At 48.3% G+C, this 16,931-nt stretch overlaps 1 protein-coding gene across 6 annotated transcripts; it reads left to right on the top strand.

Annotated features, from left to right (window-relative positions):
* The first annotated feature begins 1,521 nt into the window (after positions 1 to 1,521).
* On the top strand, positions 1,522 to 16,858 carry LOC122388419 (zinc finger CCCH domain-containing protein 13-like). 6 transcript variants are annotated; one of them, XM_043379484.1, is made up of 4 exons: positions 1,745 to 1,900; positions 7,282 to 8,254; positions 15,491 to 15,609; positions 15,697 to 16,858. In XM_043379484.1, the coding sequence occupies exons 3-4, from the start codon at positions 15,510 to 15,512 to the stop codon at positions 16,197 to 16,199; spliced, it is 603 nt and encodes a 200-aa protein (XP_043235419.1). In that variant the 5' UTR covers positions 1,745 to 1,900; positions 7,282 to 8,254; positions 15,491 to 15,509; the 3' UTR covers positions 16,200 to 16,858. The 6 variants fall into 6 exon arrangements, with proteins under 6 accessions (XP_043235417.1, XP_043235416.1, XP_043235415.1 ...); XM_043379482.1 differs by lacking the exon at positions 1,745 to 1,900 and adding an exon at positions 1,522 to 1,581 and having other exon boundaries at positions 15,491 to 16,858; XM_043379480.1 differs by having other exon boundaries at positions 1,654 to 1,900; positions 15,491 to 16,858.
* The last annotated feature ends 73 nt before the right edge of the window (positions 16,859 to 16,931 follow it).

Below are 16,931 nucleotides of genomic sequence, written 5' to 3'. Positions count from 1 at the left end.
CCATTTGATTGATCATGGTATTGGCAGTCTAATGGCGTTTACGGCATGTCTGTATGTCTATTCTGTGATTTTATATGATTTTTTGAACATATGCCGTTTTTGGTCGAAAACTCAGAAATCATGACGTCACTAAAACCTCGATATCTCAAAAATTTTCCAACCGATTTTTTTGAAACTTTGTCACAATAAACTTCAATCAATTCCCTACAGGTACCCAAAATTTGGCGCGCCTGCGGCGCGCCGTTTTTATGCTATGGCCCGGCGAAAAAAGTGGGGGCGTTTAACGCCCCCCCCAGCAACTTGCGGGTTAAAGACATTATCTGTGATCAAAACTAACACGATATTCGTGATCAGCACCCCGGAAAACCCTTTGGCAGCCACACTTTAAGCCTTTCTAACAGATCCCGCTATTCCCGATTTTTTGGGTAATTGACCTGACCTGGAGGGTCAACCGATGACCTAGGACCTTAAAATTGGGTATCATCAAGACCGTGGTATCATTGGCTTCCTCTCGTGACGAGCAGCACGCTTGTTTTAAGCTCTAACTCCATCAGGGGCCAAACGCGAGGGGGGGGGGGTCGTACCACCCCTCCCCCTTGTGCCGTCGAAGGACTCAAAATGGCCTGTGCCGGCGAGGGTTAAGGATATCAGCCTATTGCGGCTTAACCCGCGCCCCGTAGGGCTATCGGCGGACCCTACCACCCGTAGGGGGGGGGGGACATTTCGGCCCCCCTCTAAGAATTCGGAAATTTACCGGCCGATTTTCAAAATACAAACGGCATTTGATAGCCCCGTCGGGGAACTACCTTGTGACCAAATTTCATTGACCTAGGTCAAACTGATGACGTCACAGGTCAGGTCAAAGGTCAGATTTTCAACGTTCACAGGCATTTCAAGAAATGCGTTGTGAAATCGAGTAAATTGGTAACCTTCGAGTTGGGCTCCCCAACTCGAATGGGGGGGGGGGCACGGGCCCGTGTGCCCCCCTTGTGTGCGCCCTTGTGCACACCCTCGGGATTTTCCGGGTGTGCAATTGCACACCCTGCCCCCCGGAATCCGCGGTCCCTCTTTTAGCCCTTAGATAGGACAATGTTGGAACTTTGGATGTGAAATCAAAATTCAAATCATACCATTTTGAAAGAGATCAGACGAAAACCTCCGGCTCTAGAGCGTACCGCCTCTTTCTGTAATCTGTTTGGTTCGGCGAAGTTTTCCACTAAATTTCATAGGCGCAAGAACCGGGAGGGGGGGGGGGGCAGTGGGGGCAGCTTGCCGCCCGCAACTCTGGGTCCGTGGGGGCGGTGCCCCCACAACACAACTTTGAGACGGAATACCGCACTTTTTGGCAAATGTTTTTTTTTTTTTTTGTTGAAAAAGCCAAGGGATGAAAAATAAGTGGCCTAAAACCGGTGAGAAAACAAGATTTGGGGGTACCCATTGATCTCTATTATGGTGTGCCCCTCCCAGTATGAAAGTAGTTCCCCCGGCCCCCGCCCCTGCTGAACTCTATAATGTTTTTTTGATAACTTTTTTATTATTGTTTTTAGGCCTTAGACGAATATTTCACACTGCTGATTTGACGTACGTCAATCACGTGATGTCGTTTCAAGTCTGGCGCACAAACTTTAATAGCATGATTTTTTTCCGGATACTTGAAAGGACAATTATTCATGATTTTGTGTCATTTGATATCTGCGGCAGTTATGAACGGTTCAGCGATAGATGGCCTTGGTTCAGCATGGTTCAGCGAGTTCATTGCAGGTTCAGTGGGCGAGTTACATGACCACCAGCACGTGGTTTGAGAGTCAGTGTTTTGTTTTGCGTTGGATGGGCAGTTCGTGGTTTTAAACCACTGAACTCTTTTAAACAGAAATTTTAAAATTCAACATACCTTGTGAAGGTAAGTGACTTTGGTCTGTAATTGTCAGTTTTAATGTTATGAACACCATAACATATATGTTTCGACAAGTTAGGTAGGTACATCTATTTCAATTTTTGCTTACACGTTTAAGCCTGAAACAGACTCCGTAGTCAGGAAATCACATGTGACTGTGAGAGCCTGTTCAAATACTTTCATGGAAGCATGCTTGCATCAATCCCACGCACCTTGACCTGACACCTCCCAGTCCCGCACTTGATTGATGCGGGCAGGATTATAATGTTTAATTTGAAAAGGCTCACATTCTGATTCAATTTTCTGAATGTGGATAGTTTGTTTCACCCTTTATAGCTAGTCACTTAGTTGATTATTTAAGGACATATTTGTGTTATGAGGTTATCGGTGGAGCCAACAAATAACTAAATGCACTTACTTTTATTGATGTTTCGGTTTCAAATAACCTTCGTCATAATAGAATTACAAGTTAAAATATAAATATACGTCTCAAGTGCACATATTTCAAACAGTATTTGAAACAGTGTTTCAAACAGTGCTTGAAAGATGTGCATTTGAGGCGTATATTTATATTTTAACTTGTAATTCTATTCTGACGAAGGTTGTTTGAAACCGAAACGTCAATAGAAGTAAGTGCATTTAGTTATTTGTTAGCTCCAGCGATAACCTAGTCACTTAGTGTCAGCCAGTGGCGCAGCCAGAACTCTGGCGACGGGGGTGAGAGACGTTCGCGATGGGCCCCCCAGCAAAGTGGGCCCCCCTCAACCTAATGGGGGCCCCAATTACCAACAACGAAAGGTCAGATCATTGTTCTGATCATTACCAGCTAAATCGGGGAAAAGGACAAATATCTCTTGATCTGAAGAGGCACGTAAAAAACAACAGCATATTTACAGAAACACGACCATTCTGCCCATATGTGATGGCCAGCGTGCAATTGATGGCCAGCGGCCACTCAAATGGCCGGGCTAGGTCGAAAAGCTTCTAAAAAAGCTCAACTTCAGTTTTCCGACTATTACTTTTGATAAAGGAGACGAGGTAGAGTAATGAAATTGTCTTGAAGGTGTTAATCATCCATACGGACCAGTTGATGACCACCATGAACTTCTCAAGTAAGGGCATGACCTTGATCTGCGGTCACATTTTGAAGTTGAACTTTTTATGTGAAATTATAGGTGTTAACATTCGATGCATGTTAACGAGAGAATGATGACAAAGTAAATGTCTCATAATTGTTCTCACGAAAGTTCTTGCAAAAATTCTTAGCAAAACTATTTTGGTAAAATGCGACTATTTATATGGTTTTGCCCTCTGCTCTGCAGCCAAACCATTGACATGAGGCATTGAGGTCAAATCTTAAAAGCGAAAGCGTTTTGAAAGGCCTATCGAATGAATTGTTCCGCGAAGCTCTAGCTCTTTGGTTCACGAGTTATACGGTTATTTGTGAAAATATAAAAACAAGAATTTTTTTTCGTCGTAATTTTGTCATTGTGTTTATCATAAATTTATCATAATTTCATCTTCAATGATCTCAGCGATGACCTAGTCGAAAAATGACCTCTACGATTCTGAAGCATCCTACAGCTATCTGTTGTTTTTCTCGTCTTTCTAGCCTTCTTAAATTATGATCGGGTTTCCCCCCCCCCCATGGCTGATTGCACGCGTTGGAGAGCTATCGAACCCACTTTCAGCGCGCTATAGCTTTATATGTCCTCGAGTGTCGAACTAGGCGAAACTTTTCCTTCGATGAACATGATGACGTGGGCTTTTGTCTGAACTGCAACATGACTGAAGTAATTTCTCCATGATTTTCGACGCTCTTTAGAAAGCCGCCTACCGCCACACTTGTCGCTACGTGACCCTAGTCGTCAAACCCCAGCTTAGAAGGGACTATTCAAACACCCCTTAGGGGCGTAAAACTGGAAAGCCTGGGGCCCTGCTCTGCGGGGCGCGGTCGAGCTAGGCTAGAGCCAGTTCGGGATGTTTACAAGCCCACGTAAAGCCCTCAAGAATCTGCATAGAGCACAGGCCTTCCAAGACTTGGGGTTTAGATATCAACAATTGACATGGTCTTTTGAGACCTGCGTGGTGGCTATCAGAGGTCGGTGGGTCCCTCAAAAGCCGGTGCAGGAGCCTCAGGTGTCAGTTTGGAGCCATCATGGACCGGTGTGGAGTCCTGATGAATACCTAAGTAGGCGTCAAACTCCTAGACGTCAGGGTGGGGCCGGGCGGTGAGGCAGGCACAGGCCTGAAGAGAAGAGGAATTTTCAGATGTCGGCTTGGCATCTTAAGGGCCCTGCATGGCTTTCTCAAAGGCTGACATATCGTACTGCGGGACCTCCATAAGCCTCAAAAACCTCTATGGGCCCCCTCACGCTTGGGGTAGGCTTCCTGAAGCATAAAGTCTCTGAGTCTTGAAATGGGCCCATTAGACATGAACTGGGCCATCAATATATATGTGGTGAGTTGACCTATATCAAACATGATATCGGCTCAATCAGGATTGGGATAGGCCCTCTCAGACCCAGACCAGGCACGGAGTATGGACCCTCCTACACATAGGATGATCCTTTCATTCCTGGGATGAGTCTTCTCAGGCCTGAACTGGGCCCTCTCAGACCTGAAATGGGCCCCTCTCAGGCCTGAAGTGGACCCACTCAGGCCTTAAATAGGTCCTCTATGGCCTGAAATGGGCCCTCTCAGGCCTGACATTAGCCCTCTCAGACCTGAAATGGGCCCCCTCAGCCCGGAAATGGCCCCTATCATGTCGAAAAAGGTCCCCCTCATACCGTAACTGGGCCCTCTCAGGTCTGAAATGGTGCCTCTTATGCCTGAAATGGGCCCCTCTCAGGCCTCAAACGGGCCCTCTCTGGCCTCAAACGGGCCCTCTCTGGCCTCAAACGGGCCCTCTCTGGCCTCAAACAGGCCCTTTAGGGTATGAAATGGGCCCTCTCAAGCTTGAAATGGGCCCCTCAGGCCTGAAATGGGCCCCTCTCAGGCCTGAAATGGGCCCTATCAGGCCTCAAACATGCCCTCTAGGGCCTGAAATGGACCCCTTCAGGCCTGAAATGGGCCCTCACAGGCATCAAATGGGCCCTCTCAGGCCTGAAATGGGCCCCTCTCAAGCCTCAAACAGGCCCTCTAGGGCCTGGAATGGGCCCTCTCAAGCTTCAACTGGGCCCCTTCAGACCTGAAATGGGCCTTCACAGACCTTAAATGGGCCCTCTCAGGCCTGAAATGGCCCTCTCATGCCATGGAACGGGCCCTCCTAGGCCTTGGATTAGTTCAATCGGGCCTTGGATGTACCCCCTTAAATAATAAAATGGGACTATAAATCCTAAAGGGGGGATATCAGGCCTGAAAACTGTTTTTAAGTCCTATGACGGACCTTGACATTAGTGATAAAAATTGTCAGGCTGCATAACGTTACAGTTCGAATCGACGGTGGGCCCCTAGGATAAGAGACGGGGGTGAGATCTCACCCCTTTCACCCCCCCTGGCTGCGCCACTGGTGTCAGCTATATGTTCTGATGCTCTGAATGAGACTGCTGCTCAGAACCTGCTCACTAATTGCCTATTGCAATGGTTGCTAAAGTAACGCCCCTTTATTTTGTATGTGACACCGGACACGTGCACAAGGGGTCCCCCACTGGCCACTGGCCACAGCCCACACGGCACACTTATCATTATCAGGAATAGTCCAATGCTTGGTAGAAGAAATACAGCTATGCTACAAAAATATAAAGCAAATGCATCCAGTAGTTGTGCCTAACCTGACCTAACCTTACCTACTGAGCTACAACTCTGAACATACTAACCTACGACCTACAGACCTACAAGAAACCTACATGAAACCCATAATCTACCAACCTAAATCCTACCAGCTTACCAACCATACTTTATCTACACATAAAGGTATTAAAATTTCTGCTATTCCTCCAGGCTCCAGTGAGAATTTCATTTGCTCTCTGTGCCTGCTTAATTGTAATCATTTGCAGTGTGCTTCTGTGGCATGTGGTCAGTAACAACTGTCAGATATTCAATTGTGATACATCACTGCATGGTGAGGTAACATTTAATTTCTGATAAGGTTTCCAATCCTGAAGCCTGTCTATCTATTGAGAGTTGAGAACACGTCATAGATATCCAGCTAGCATCCCATGCTCTCTGCTCATTACCTTGCTGCACCAGTGGCAAAGAGGATGGTAGACATGAAAGTGACCTAGTATTTTGATTGTGGCCGTAAGAAGCTAATTAATAAAAGGAGTCACAACATGCCACAGTGCACTATCTAGCATCTCCTGCCAGTTACCTGCAACATATCACTCTCAAACACTGGTAAACCTGATGCTAAGAGTAAGGACACCTCTCAGGCAGCCATTATTCATTGCCAATGCTTGCCTTGAATATATGGTCCATTTCTTTAGAGTTCAGGGAGTCCACTATTGCATCTATGGCCAGATACAAGAGACATAATTGGCTGCAAACCTAACCTAACCCATGATTTCTTCTTACCATTAAAATTTGCTGGGTGATCCCTAGGATTTTAGTTGTTTTGCCATTGCCTGAAATAGCTCCCACAAAATGCCTGTGCTTTTTCTTTTTCCTTTTTAACACCAAAAGTTACAAAAGCTTCAATGACATCACATGTTTGTAAAAATCAGACGTACCATGGGTATCATGTGGTGTATGTGGATGAACACATCTTTTTATAAACAAGGACAGTGAGCTATGTACACTTAAAAACAGGGCTATAGAGTCAGTGGATTTTAGGGTGACTCTGACTCTGACTCCACCCTCCGGCTCCAACTCTGACTCCGACTCCGACTCCGGACGGTTCTACCGATTAAAATCCATATCGTGATATTCAAGCTCATAATGGAGATGTTTTTATCTTCCCCGAAACGATCCCTTGTGCGTTCCAAGGCTTTGCGTTGCAAATATGCATTAATAATAACATGCAGAATAAAAAAGCAGGTTCTGGGGAATTCACCGTCTTCTGCTTCTTTCGCTGAAAACGTTCGTCCAAAACAGCAAAATGGTCTTTTTTTCGACAAAATATTCGAGCACAGTATCGTCAATCAAACAGGTGCAGTGCATGACGTTGAGCCATGCAGCATTAACTTCCGATTCCGGAGTCGGAGTCATCGGAGTGTGTAATATTTTCGCGACTCCGACTCCGGGCAGAGCTGTCGACTCCGACCGACTCCAACTCTGACTCCAACTCCGCAGCCATGCTTTGAAATAACGTCATTTCAAGGATAAGAGCGGTCATGTCAATCATAACAATACAAAACAAAGTTATTAGCGTCACGAATGTTCCCCATCTGCCACCTGGCCGCGTGATTCACACAGGGGTTTCGGAACAGATAATTTTTCTATTTCAGGAGCGCCCACCTCACGGGGCTGTGGATCTGGACAGCTACAAAGATGGAGATCGACGAAATCGAGACGTACGAGGACATGGTCATCCTCTTCAACAACATTCATGGTAGTGACGGTATCCTCCAGTTCCTGAGGGAGAATGGTCTGCTGAAGAAAAGAGGTCCAAGATGCTGCAACAGGATGATGAAGGAGTGCCCCTATGGTAGGAACCGTCGGTTTGGGAAAACGTGGCGATGCTCACTTTGTAGAAAGACGCGGCTACCACTGGTCGGTAGCTTCTTCGAGAGGTCCAGGCTGAACCCTCTCGTCATATTGAAGGTGGCCTACTCTTATCTTGTGCTCAAACTCAACTACAAAGCCATCAGAGCCTGCGTGAAGAACGCACCCGCCCACCAGAACCTGACAGACTGGCTGCAGTTTTGCCGAGATGTCCTGTCGCACGACCTGCTGCGTGATAAAGACAAGTTAGGGGGCGTGGGCAAAGTGGTGGTGGTCGACCAGACAGCTTTCGCGAGACGCGAACGCCGCAAGGGAAGCCAAGACGTCCACGAAACCATTTGGATTCTCGGAATCTATGATGTTGAGGAGAAAAAGGGGGTGCTAGTATACATCGAAGACCGTTCTCATGAGGCCATCATCCCAAAAGTGCAGGACCATGTGGAGCAAGGATCCACAATCTATACAGATGAGCTGAGGACGTACGCCTGTCTTGCTAACAGAGGATACGATCACAAGACTGTGAATCGTTCACACGAGCCGGCCGCCAATGACGGTACGCCCATCAGCCATATGAAGGCCAAAAACCATATCAAGGGCTATTTTAGCCATCTGAAAAAGTACCTGAGGAAACGAAATGTCGGTCTGCCGGAAAGCCTCCCTGGGTACCTAGACGAGTTCATGTGGATGGAAAGGCACCAGGAAGACACCTGGGGATCGTTCCTTCGCGCTGTGCGACGCCAGTACCGCTGCTAAACGGTAAGAAAAGTCGTCATTTCCGAAGCAATAAAACACATTTCTCTCCAATGACGTCAAATGCATGTAAAAATCCGACTCTAAGTGACTTCAGAGGCATCAAGCATGTAATGGGTAAGCTCATGTTTGGTGCGTTTGTTATCATCCAATTGCAAAATTATTTTTTATGTGAAATATTTTGCGGGGTTCCGTAACCATCGCTATTTCTCCACCCGAAAACCATGCTTTTTCCCATATTCGCCTGGCTTGTTTGGGTCATAGGTGTGATGCTGTTATTCTCTTCTATCATGCCTAACTGCGCAAACTGATGGCAGGTTACACGGGGTATTTTGTGAGTCTCTAGCTCAATTTCGATACTATGCTGTTCGTAGCATTTAATGATATAATTTTGGTTGTTGTAAAGCGCCAGCGGTATGCCTTGTGATGTTTTGGGTCGAGCTAGGGAGTCGCAACAAACCCTACCAATTAATCAGTCAATGTGTTAAGCATCGACAAGCAACCATTTACATTCGCATACCCACTATCAACAAACAAGAAGTCCTGATAGACGCTTTGAGACTTAGCGGTTTCCACCAGCTCTTGCCTAATGCTGTCCATAAAGGCCATCCTCCTCGGGTGGGGCCGTCACCATGTCATCATTCAGCTCTGCTGCGGCAATCCTCTAAGTCCGAAGACGCCCCGCACATAGCGAAAAGCTGGGCCAGGAATGAGATCGTTGGGCGCACAACCAATTCAGCTAGACCTGAGATACGGGCAAGACGTTGATCCGAGCAGGAAATGCTTGTAAATGCCAAGAAAGCAGTGCGGCGAGGGCGAGGCCCTTCCGCGATCGGATGCGTTCCGATGGCGCGCAGAAGGGCAGTGTGGTGCGATGATCGGGTTAGACCAAGCGCTTCTTTAATAAATAATGCTCCCCACCGTCAACCGTGGGTCCAAACGGTCAATTCCGATGGACTGAGGGGGCCGTTGACCGTGTCACATCCGAACACGAGTGCTGGAGACACGATCGACCTCCAAAGGAAGACCTTGTCGGCGGTGGTCGGGCGGCTGGTCTGGTCCGACTGAGGTGAGGCCGTTAACGCTGCGCCAGCGCGCCTGACGCGCCGAGCCACGTGGTGCTCCGCGCGCAACTTCTCGTCAAGCACTACAGCAAGGTGTTCAGTGGGTAGCCCTGTCGTTTTGCATTGCGGGAAGTGAACTGGCTGGGTTGGGGTCTGCCGGACTTGCCCTGTCCTGATGGAGTTCACACTGGTGTGGCTGCCGAGTATGATTCAGTGACTAAGTTCTGTCTGGGTTGTGATGGGTAACCGCAGGCTGTTTGAAATAGTAAAGTGGAGACGCCAACGGGCGGTGACATCTGCCACTAACTGTAATCGACTATCCAGGTCACGCGCGTTGGTAGACAGCAGCAGGAGATCGTCGGCGCGGCAGACGGCACGGCAGGCACATGCTGGCCATGCAGATCGGCCCGGCGGCCGCTGTCGTCAAGGGCTTCAACGAGAGGAAAGAGAAAGACACTGGCCAGAGTCGGCGCTAAAAGTGCACCCTGCCTTGTGCCTCTACAAATTTTGAACGGCGTGAACGTCTTGATTCCACCAAAAATCACTCTGGCCGACAGCTGATATACCAGTTGACAATGGTTTGCCAGCAGTTTGTGCGTAGATACCTAATTCAGCAGCCGGAACAAGAGGCCGTCGTGCCAGGTGCGGTCGAAAACTTGCGAGCGTCTAAATTGGCGGCGGAGACGGGAAGGGTTTTTACCGAGATTTGCAAGGAAACTGGCATATGTTTTGGCGCAAGGACATAAAAATAATATCTAGGCGCAACATTTTCCTCAAAACTCAAAATTAACTGACCCGGAACGGTTTTTGTAAACCCGTTTCCAACCGCTGCGGTCGTAGGATGAAGCTTTAGTTCACCCTTTTGACGCTAGATGGCAGTGATTCAAGACTGTCTCTAACTTAATTTTAGACACTTGTAAGCGTAAAAAAGCAATTGGGACTAAATTATGCACATTTTCTTACACCACTGGGTTTGATATATTGCTGTTTTTCCATTGCAAGTGTTTTTAAACGCATAGCTTTCCACACATAAACACACATTACACAAAATACATTACATGCATAGCGCCCTGAGCCCTGAAACAGGAACAAATGAGTAGTAGATTAGGCAACTATTTGCAACTGGGCTCTTAACGCCTCGTACTTTTATGACTGCATATAACCGGTATTATTGTGTTACCAGCGACCAACTGTCACAGTAGATACTGGTCAGGTGGTCAGTAACTGGTAACCGGTCAGCCACTTTGCCATCCGTCCTCTTTATTCTCACGACTAACTCATTATCATCCTTGCTTGCACTTCTCCGTGTTCCGGACTAACGGTAACGGTCCGCCTAGCAGACAACCGGTGGAAGTCAGCTTCGGAGTGACCATTTCAACGAATGTGTGCTCTGTCCCGTTGCGACTTGCCATCAAAACAATATGTCCCGGCGCTGATATGCCGTCCCAGCGCTATAGCGCACTAGTCGTAAGTGGCTGACTGAACTTTACATTGCCCCTTTCATACATTGTCCCCCTTTCGTGTTTTATCATCCCAGCATAGCATGACTCTCGGAGCATTGCAGCCATTATGGTGTCTTTTGACTGAGACGCTGCGGCACACAGCCGGTGCCCGATGGTCGACTTATTCTGATATTGCTCTCTCCCCTCTTATTCATTCATTCATCATACAACGGCCCTAAAATGTTCTCGAATAGACTGAGTGGCTCTAACCAAGCAAAACAAAACAAACCCACTTAGCAGTCTCCGAATGTCTGCTGTTAAAGTTAGTAGGTGCGTAGGTGCAACCCAAACCGACGAGTGGCCGCGTCAAGCGGTCCCTCAGTGCCCCAAAGGTGGTCACTGTCGGGGACTAGGGGTAGAACTTATCACAACTCAGCATATCATACCGGGCTGCCGTGAGCTCATCTCTTGCCGCACGGCGAAGTGACGGTGAAAATCTTGCTCTGGTAGTATTACATATACAGCTCGCATCCCAAATAAACAGTTACTGCCGGCGAAGGCCCAACCATTCACCGCACTATGGTGCAGGTCCCGTGACTTTCCCGCCACCTGTGTCGCCGCGACCAACGGCGGCGACAGTGCCGTCACCGATCCCCTCGAGACCCGGCGTGCGGCCAGCGAGTGATGCCCTGCGCTGCGGATGTCCCCGCTGATCATCTTCATACCAATCCTCATCCGCGTACCGCCCATACCCTCAATGCTAATCGAGTTTTCACGTCAGCCACTAGGAAGGAAGATAAAAAACGAAGAGTGACTCTCCCCCCCCCCCCCCCCCCCCACATGCTGCTGCTTCGGTCATATCGTGCTCTAGCTGAGTCCGCACAATACATTGACAACGGCACCAGAAGTAACCGGGCCTGCCAACGACAGGTACCATGCACGTGAGGCCTCAGATGCATGGCGTCTCTCGCGAGTGAGACTTACCGGACCAGCCAGGCACCGATATGTGACGTGCTCTTTCAGCATCTCTGTGCATCGGCTTATCATCCCAGTCCGCAATACCTACTCCTCCCCGCACATATTTGTACCCGAACAGGCGCGTCTATGTGGAATAGGCACACTACGAAACTGAACTGCCGCATGCGAGAGACGGCTACAGTCAGCCAGGACTTGTGAGTCTGCGGTATGTTTTAACACAGGAACACATGCAAGAGCCCGGTCACCGGCACATATTGCCTTGTCAACTATTCTGTTATATGACCCCTGCTGTAGCCAGGGTTGTATACCAATCAAGTCGATTGAATTGATTGATTTGTTTCAACGCGTATTTTGAGTTGATTGGATTGAGTCGATTGACTTTTCGAGATGACTGGTTGACTGACTCGTTTGACTTTAGCGACTGGTTGACTGATTTGATTCCTGAAAATTAGAGTGACTCGTATGATTGAGTCGATTGAAAGGAGAGTTCAAATAACTTTTAGTTGACGCAAAATAATGACACCAATTGATGACATCAAAGATCACAAAACTACACTGAAAACTGCTTGTCATCACAACTGCAATATGGGGTAGATGGCCAAATACAGAACAGGGCCTAAACATGAACAGCCAACTTTGACTTTCAACTGCAATAACTGCACCAATCCTGGTGATAGAACCTGGCGATGCACCTACCTACCTTTCTGCACTCAGCAGGAAACGTTTTTTCTAATCCAGATGATAAAGTGCAAGGCCCTATATACTAATAAAGTGTGATTAATTAATAATTCACATCTCCACATCTCCTCAGAAACAACCCACTGAACTCTATAAATATCTGAAACCCCTACAAAAATAACTGAAACAAAAGCGCCGTTTTCGTCTCGCTATTTACGTTTACGTGCCTAATTAATAGCTAATTTGCTGCTATGATGATCTACCATACTACATGATAATCAATGACGTCATCTTACCAAAAAATCAAAAGACGTAGAATAAGGATTTATAAAAGCTTAGCATACTTATTGGCAAAACGTTTTCATTCAGTCGCACCGTGCCGTTTTCGGACGCCGGTGAAAACAGGGCGCCGGAGGGCATATTAGTCACGTGACATTTGGAAGTGCTCCCCCTTCGTGGGTCTTCTACATGCTAAACGTCACGTGTAAATTTCACCAACCTTGGTCAAATCGCCCAAGGCGCCCTGTTTTCACCGTCATCCCCGTTTTCGCGTTTTAATTTTCCTCGTTCCCACTTCCTTTGTCCTTAACTTATACTGTGGTTCCAGAGTTCCTGTTCTCTCCATTTCCTTTTAAATATATTTTTTAACCCTCATCCCTATCCCCCAGTCCTAACAGTTTCAAATTGTATTGCAATAAAATTCAAACACAAATGTTTTGAATTCTTCACATAGGTACCTAACATTGACATGCCACGTCCAGAGTCGTGGACCGCTAAATACTTCAAATCTCTTCCTTCCCAATCTGACAACATCCCAAGTCTCAAATGCACATTGTGTGGAAAGATTTTTCAGGCTGCCCGTCAGTCTCTGTCTAACCGAAACCGTCACATGCAGGTAAGATATTTATTTCTATTTCCCTATGGTTAATATGTTATTGATGCATATTATCCATTAAAATAGACATGGTGTAGGGTAAATGGCCAAATCACGAACACTGCCAAAATCCGAGCAGCCAACTTTCAACTGCAATATCTGATATTTAGTGTAAATGGAGTTGGAATATGGCCAAAATTAAATTGACAACTTTTAGGTGAAAGGTGGTGATTTGGGTTAAGGGGCAAGTCAACTACTGGGTTATTTTGCACCCATTAAATGAAACTTCTGCTCCAATTCTACCCATTGAACCTCAATATCATGATCCACCTGTCCATCACTAGGTATCCTTCCTTATTACATAGAAACTTTGAATGGCATGGCAATCTATAATTTTAAATGACAATATTTTTATGTTTCTTCTGTAGGTAGGTAGGTAGGTAGGTAGGTACACCAGACTGCTATGGACACTTTTCCAAGTTGGTGGGCAAAAAACCTAATGCATGTCTTGGTTTGAGTCGTTTGATTGAGTTGATTGATTCCTTTCATTGTCGCGTTTGAGTCGATTGAATCAATTCCCGAAAACTGCTCTGACTTGATTGATTTGATTGGTTTCCCAAATTTGTCGTGATTGAATTGATTGCTATTGACTGAGTCGTATACAACCCTGGCTGTAGCTAGCTCTCGTTCGGGCCCTGCTCGGCGCACTTGCCGATGAGACCAATGACGAGACCGACTTTTATGACGGTCCGTCTCCGCCGCGCTAACTGAGCTAATAAAATACCTTTCACTATTGTTTTCATACATAATCATATTTTTTTACTCATGTGCTGTACACGCTTCGCGTCTGTTGCCGCTCAGCTGTTTCAAGCGTCACAGGCTCTAAATGAAGAGCTCTTGGCTAAATGACGGTGAACTGGACTGGTGCGCGATAGGCACTGGTGTACGCAATGCACTTAAGTTTTTAGGGTATTTCTATTACTTTGCTCAAATTCAATGGCCATTTGTGACTCAGACAAACATACAGTGATTATAGAACAGGAGACATGACAACAGCACGAAAACATAGCCTAGGGAATAAGTGCAGGGATGCGGTTTGATACTGCTAATGGTAATGGTGCAGATATGGGTGTTGAAAGTCCATTCAAGCCTTCCAACGCATGTAACGCGCTCCTATACACCCCTAGGTATAATTTAGGCTTCGTTCGGCCCCAGACAGAACAGGGCCTGGGCCGAGAGCCAAGAGTAAAACTAGGGTAAAATAGGTTCATGTGTAGCTAAGAGTCCACACTCCTTGCGTGTTTTGTTATTTTTTACTATGAAGTATGCCAAAGGAACCTCTAGCTGTCATTTAAAGTTGTAAAACTGGACGTCTGAAACACATTCTTATGGGAAATAAAGAAAAACAAACGGTATTGACTGAGTAAAATCAGCATCAGGCACCACAAATTGTGTTAAAACACCGTGCCGACGCTAGCGCCATCTACAATTCTAGATGGCGCTAGTTGGCTTTCCCATAGGAGCCCGTGTTACGGCGAGATGGTCTCAAAGAAGTGGGCGCGGACCAGACAAAATTGACTGCAGGACACTGATTTTGTGTTTTTCTTACTCACAAATATATAGCGCCACTTTATCCGACAGTTTCCTCTCAATCTGGAATAAAAACCCTCAAATCGATACACTCTAATATTTATCCTAGTGTTTTGGGGTATGATGGGGATTGGGGCATTATCCGGATATTACCAGGGGTTGCGCTCCTGCCTTTCAACATCAGGTGGCGACACTTGGACGAACACCGTCAGGACCGTGAACATTCTAAACGAAAAACAGCTATCGATATTTCACCGCCCAATCAGCGTGAGGCCGCACTCGAAAGTCACTCATTCGACTGAGTATTCAGTGATGATTTTGGAGGGTCACTGGTCAGAGCGTCAAAGCTAACTTACAATAGCCGAGGTGGTTCATCAATCAGTTTATGATTGAATTTGATATTATTAGGCCAGTCCACTAAAAAAAATTGAATCATCTATGAAAACTACGATTCATTCTTACATCGATCAAATGAATTTCATTGTGTTTTTTAAATAATAGTAATATATTGAAATAAAATGCCGATAGATCATGGTGAGCGTGACTCTGTGCCCCGCCTTTCGCCCAGTCTAACCCCGCCTCTCGCCCAGTCTAACCCCGCCTCTCTGCTCGGCAGGTCGCCGCAGCCCGCCGCCATGCCGTCCCGTGAGAGTCGCCAGACGCGGGCGCGCCGGCGCGCCGGCACGCCGCCGGCCGACTCGGGGCCGTCCAGTGATGAGGAGGTGACCTTCCAGCCGGCGCCGGCCGCCGCGGACCCAGAGGACGACGTCTCGACGCTCGCCGGCAGCGACGACGAGGCGCCCGAGTCTGTGGGCCTGTCGGCGGCGCGCCAGGAGGCGGAGGCGCTGCTCAGAGACCTGGCCGACAGCCGCCGGCGCCGGGACGACTCGCGCCGGCAGCGCGACAGGGACCGCCAGGAGCGCAACCGCGAGCAGAAGCTCGACAAGCAGCGCCGCATGGAGCAGGAGCTGATGGACGAGCTGGCCGACGAGCTGGCCGCCGAGGAGGCGGAGGAGGTAACAGGGGACGGGGACGGCGGCCGGCAGCGGCCCGCCGACGGCGCGCCCAGACCCAAGAAGAAGCGCTTCAAGTACCCGACGCCGGCGGTGAGCGGAGCGCTGGACTTTATTCCGCTGGCCGAGGGGCAGAGCACCACGTTCAAGGCGGCCGCGCTGCCGACCTCGCAGCTGCCGGCGGTGGTGAACCCCGAGCTGATGGGGCTGCGGGAGCGGCTGCTGTACAGCGGCCGCGTGCCGCGCACCTCGTCCCGGGGGCTGGCGCAGCTGCGGCACAAACAGCGCGCCTCCGGCAAGTACGGCCGGTGACGGGCGGGACGGGGAGCGGTGATGTGCCAGGACCCGGGCCGGACCCGGACCGGGGAGGTGGGACCGGACGATGCTGGGGACGGGCCGCTGGCGGGACTTCAGTGTGAAAGTGGTAGTGTGAGGTGGAACTGACTGAAAGGAACTGGGTGGTCTCTGACCCGCTCAGACGGTCGGACCTCGCGATGTCGGTAACGGGAATCAGACCGGTGTGTTTGAAGGGCGCTCAACCAGTGACAACCAGCGAGCCTAACGTATATGTGCTCAGGAAAGTGGCGTTCGCTTCTGTTTTGGGCAACCCCGTCGGAGTTTTGCATTGCGGGAAGTGAACTGGTTGGGTTGGGGTCGGGGACGTGTGGTGAAGTACGATGGAGAGTAAGGTTCCGGCGTTTCAACTGCTGTTGATTCAGGCCAATAACCCGGTGTCGAGGTCTTGCAGTTGATCGCAGTCCTGTTCATGGGCGCCACTTTCCACCGGCACACCGTGTGCCACACCTGTCGTTCTGGTATACGGTCTCGGACCTTTCCGTGCTCCGAACGGTGTCATTCGTTCTTGCGTCTTTATGCGTCGTACATCGGATATTGTTGTGCCGTGCGCATTGTTTTCTAGCGCATTGATGCCGGATGCGTGGCCCCAATAAAGGTACCGTTTGACACAGCGAGAGGTGATAGACTTATTGTGGGAAGTGCGGGAAACTGACCGTTGCACGGTGGTGATCTCTACACGATCGATCA

The sequence above is a fragment of the Amphibalanus amphitrite genome, unplaced genomic scaffold, assembly GCF_019059575.1.
Source record: "Amphibalanus amphitrite isolate SeventyFive unplaced genomic scaffold, NRLGWU_Aamphi_draft 000322F_arrow, whole genome shotgun sequence".
NCBI classification, from domain to species: domain Eukaryota; kingdom Metazoa; phylum Arthropoda; class Thecostraca; order Balanomorpha; family Balanidae; genus Amphibalanus; species Amphibalanus amphitrite.
This window is presented reverse-complemented; position numbering and strand designations above follow the sequence as displayed.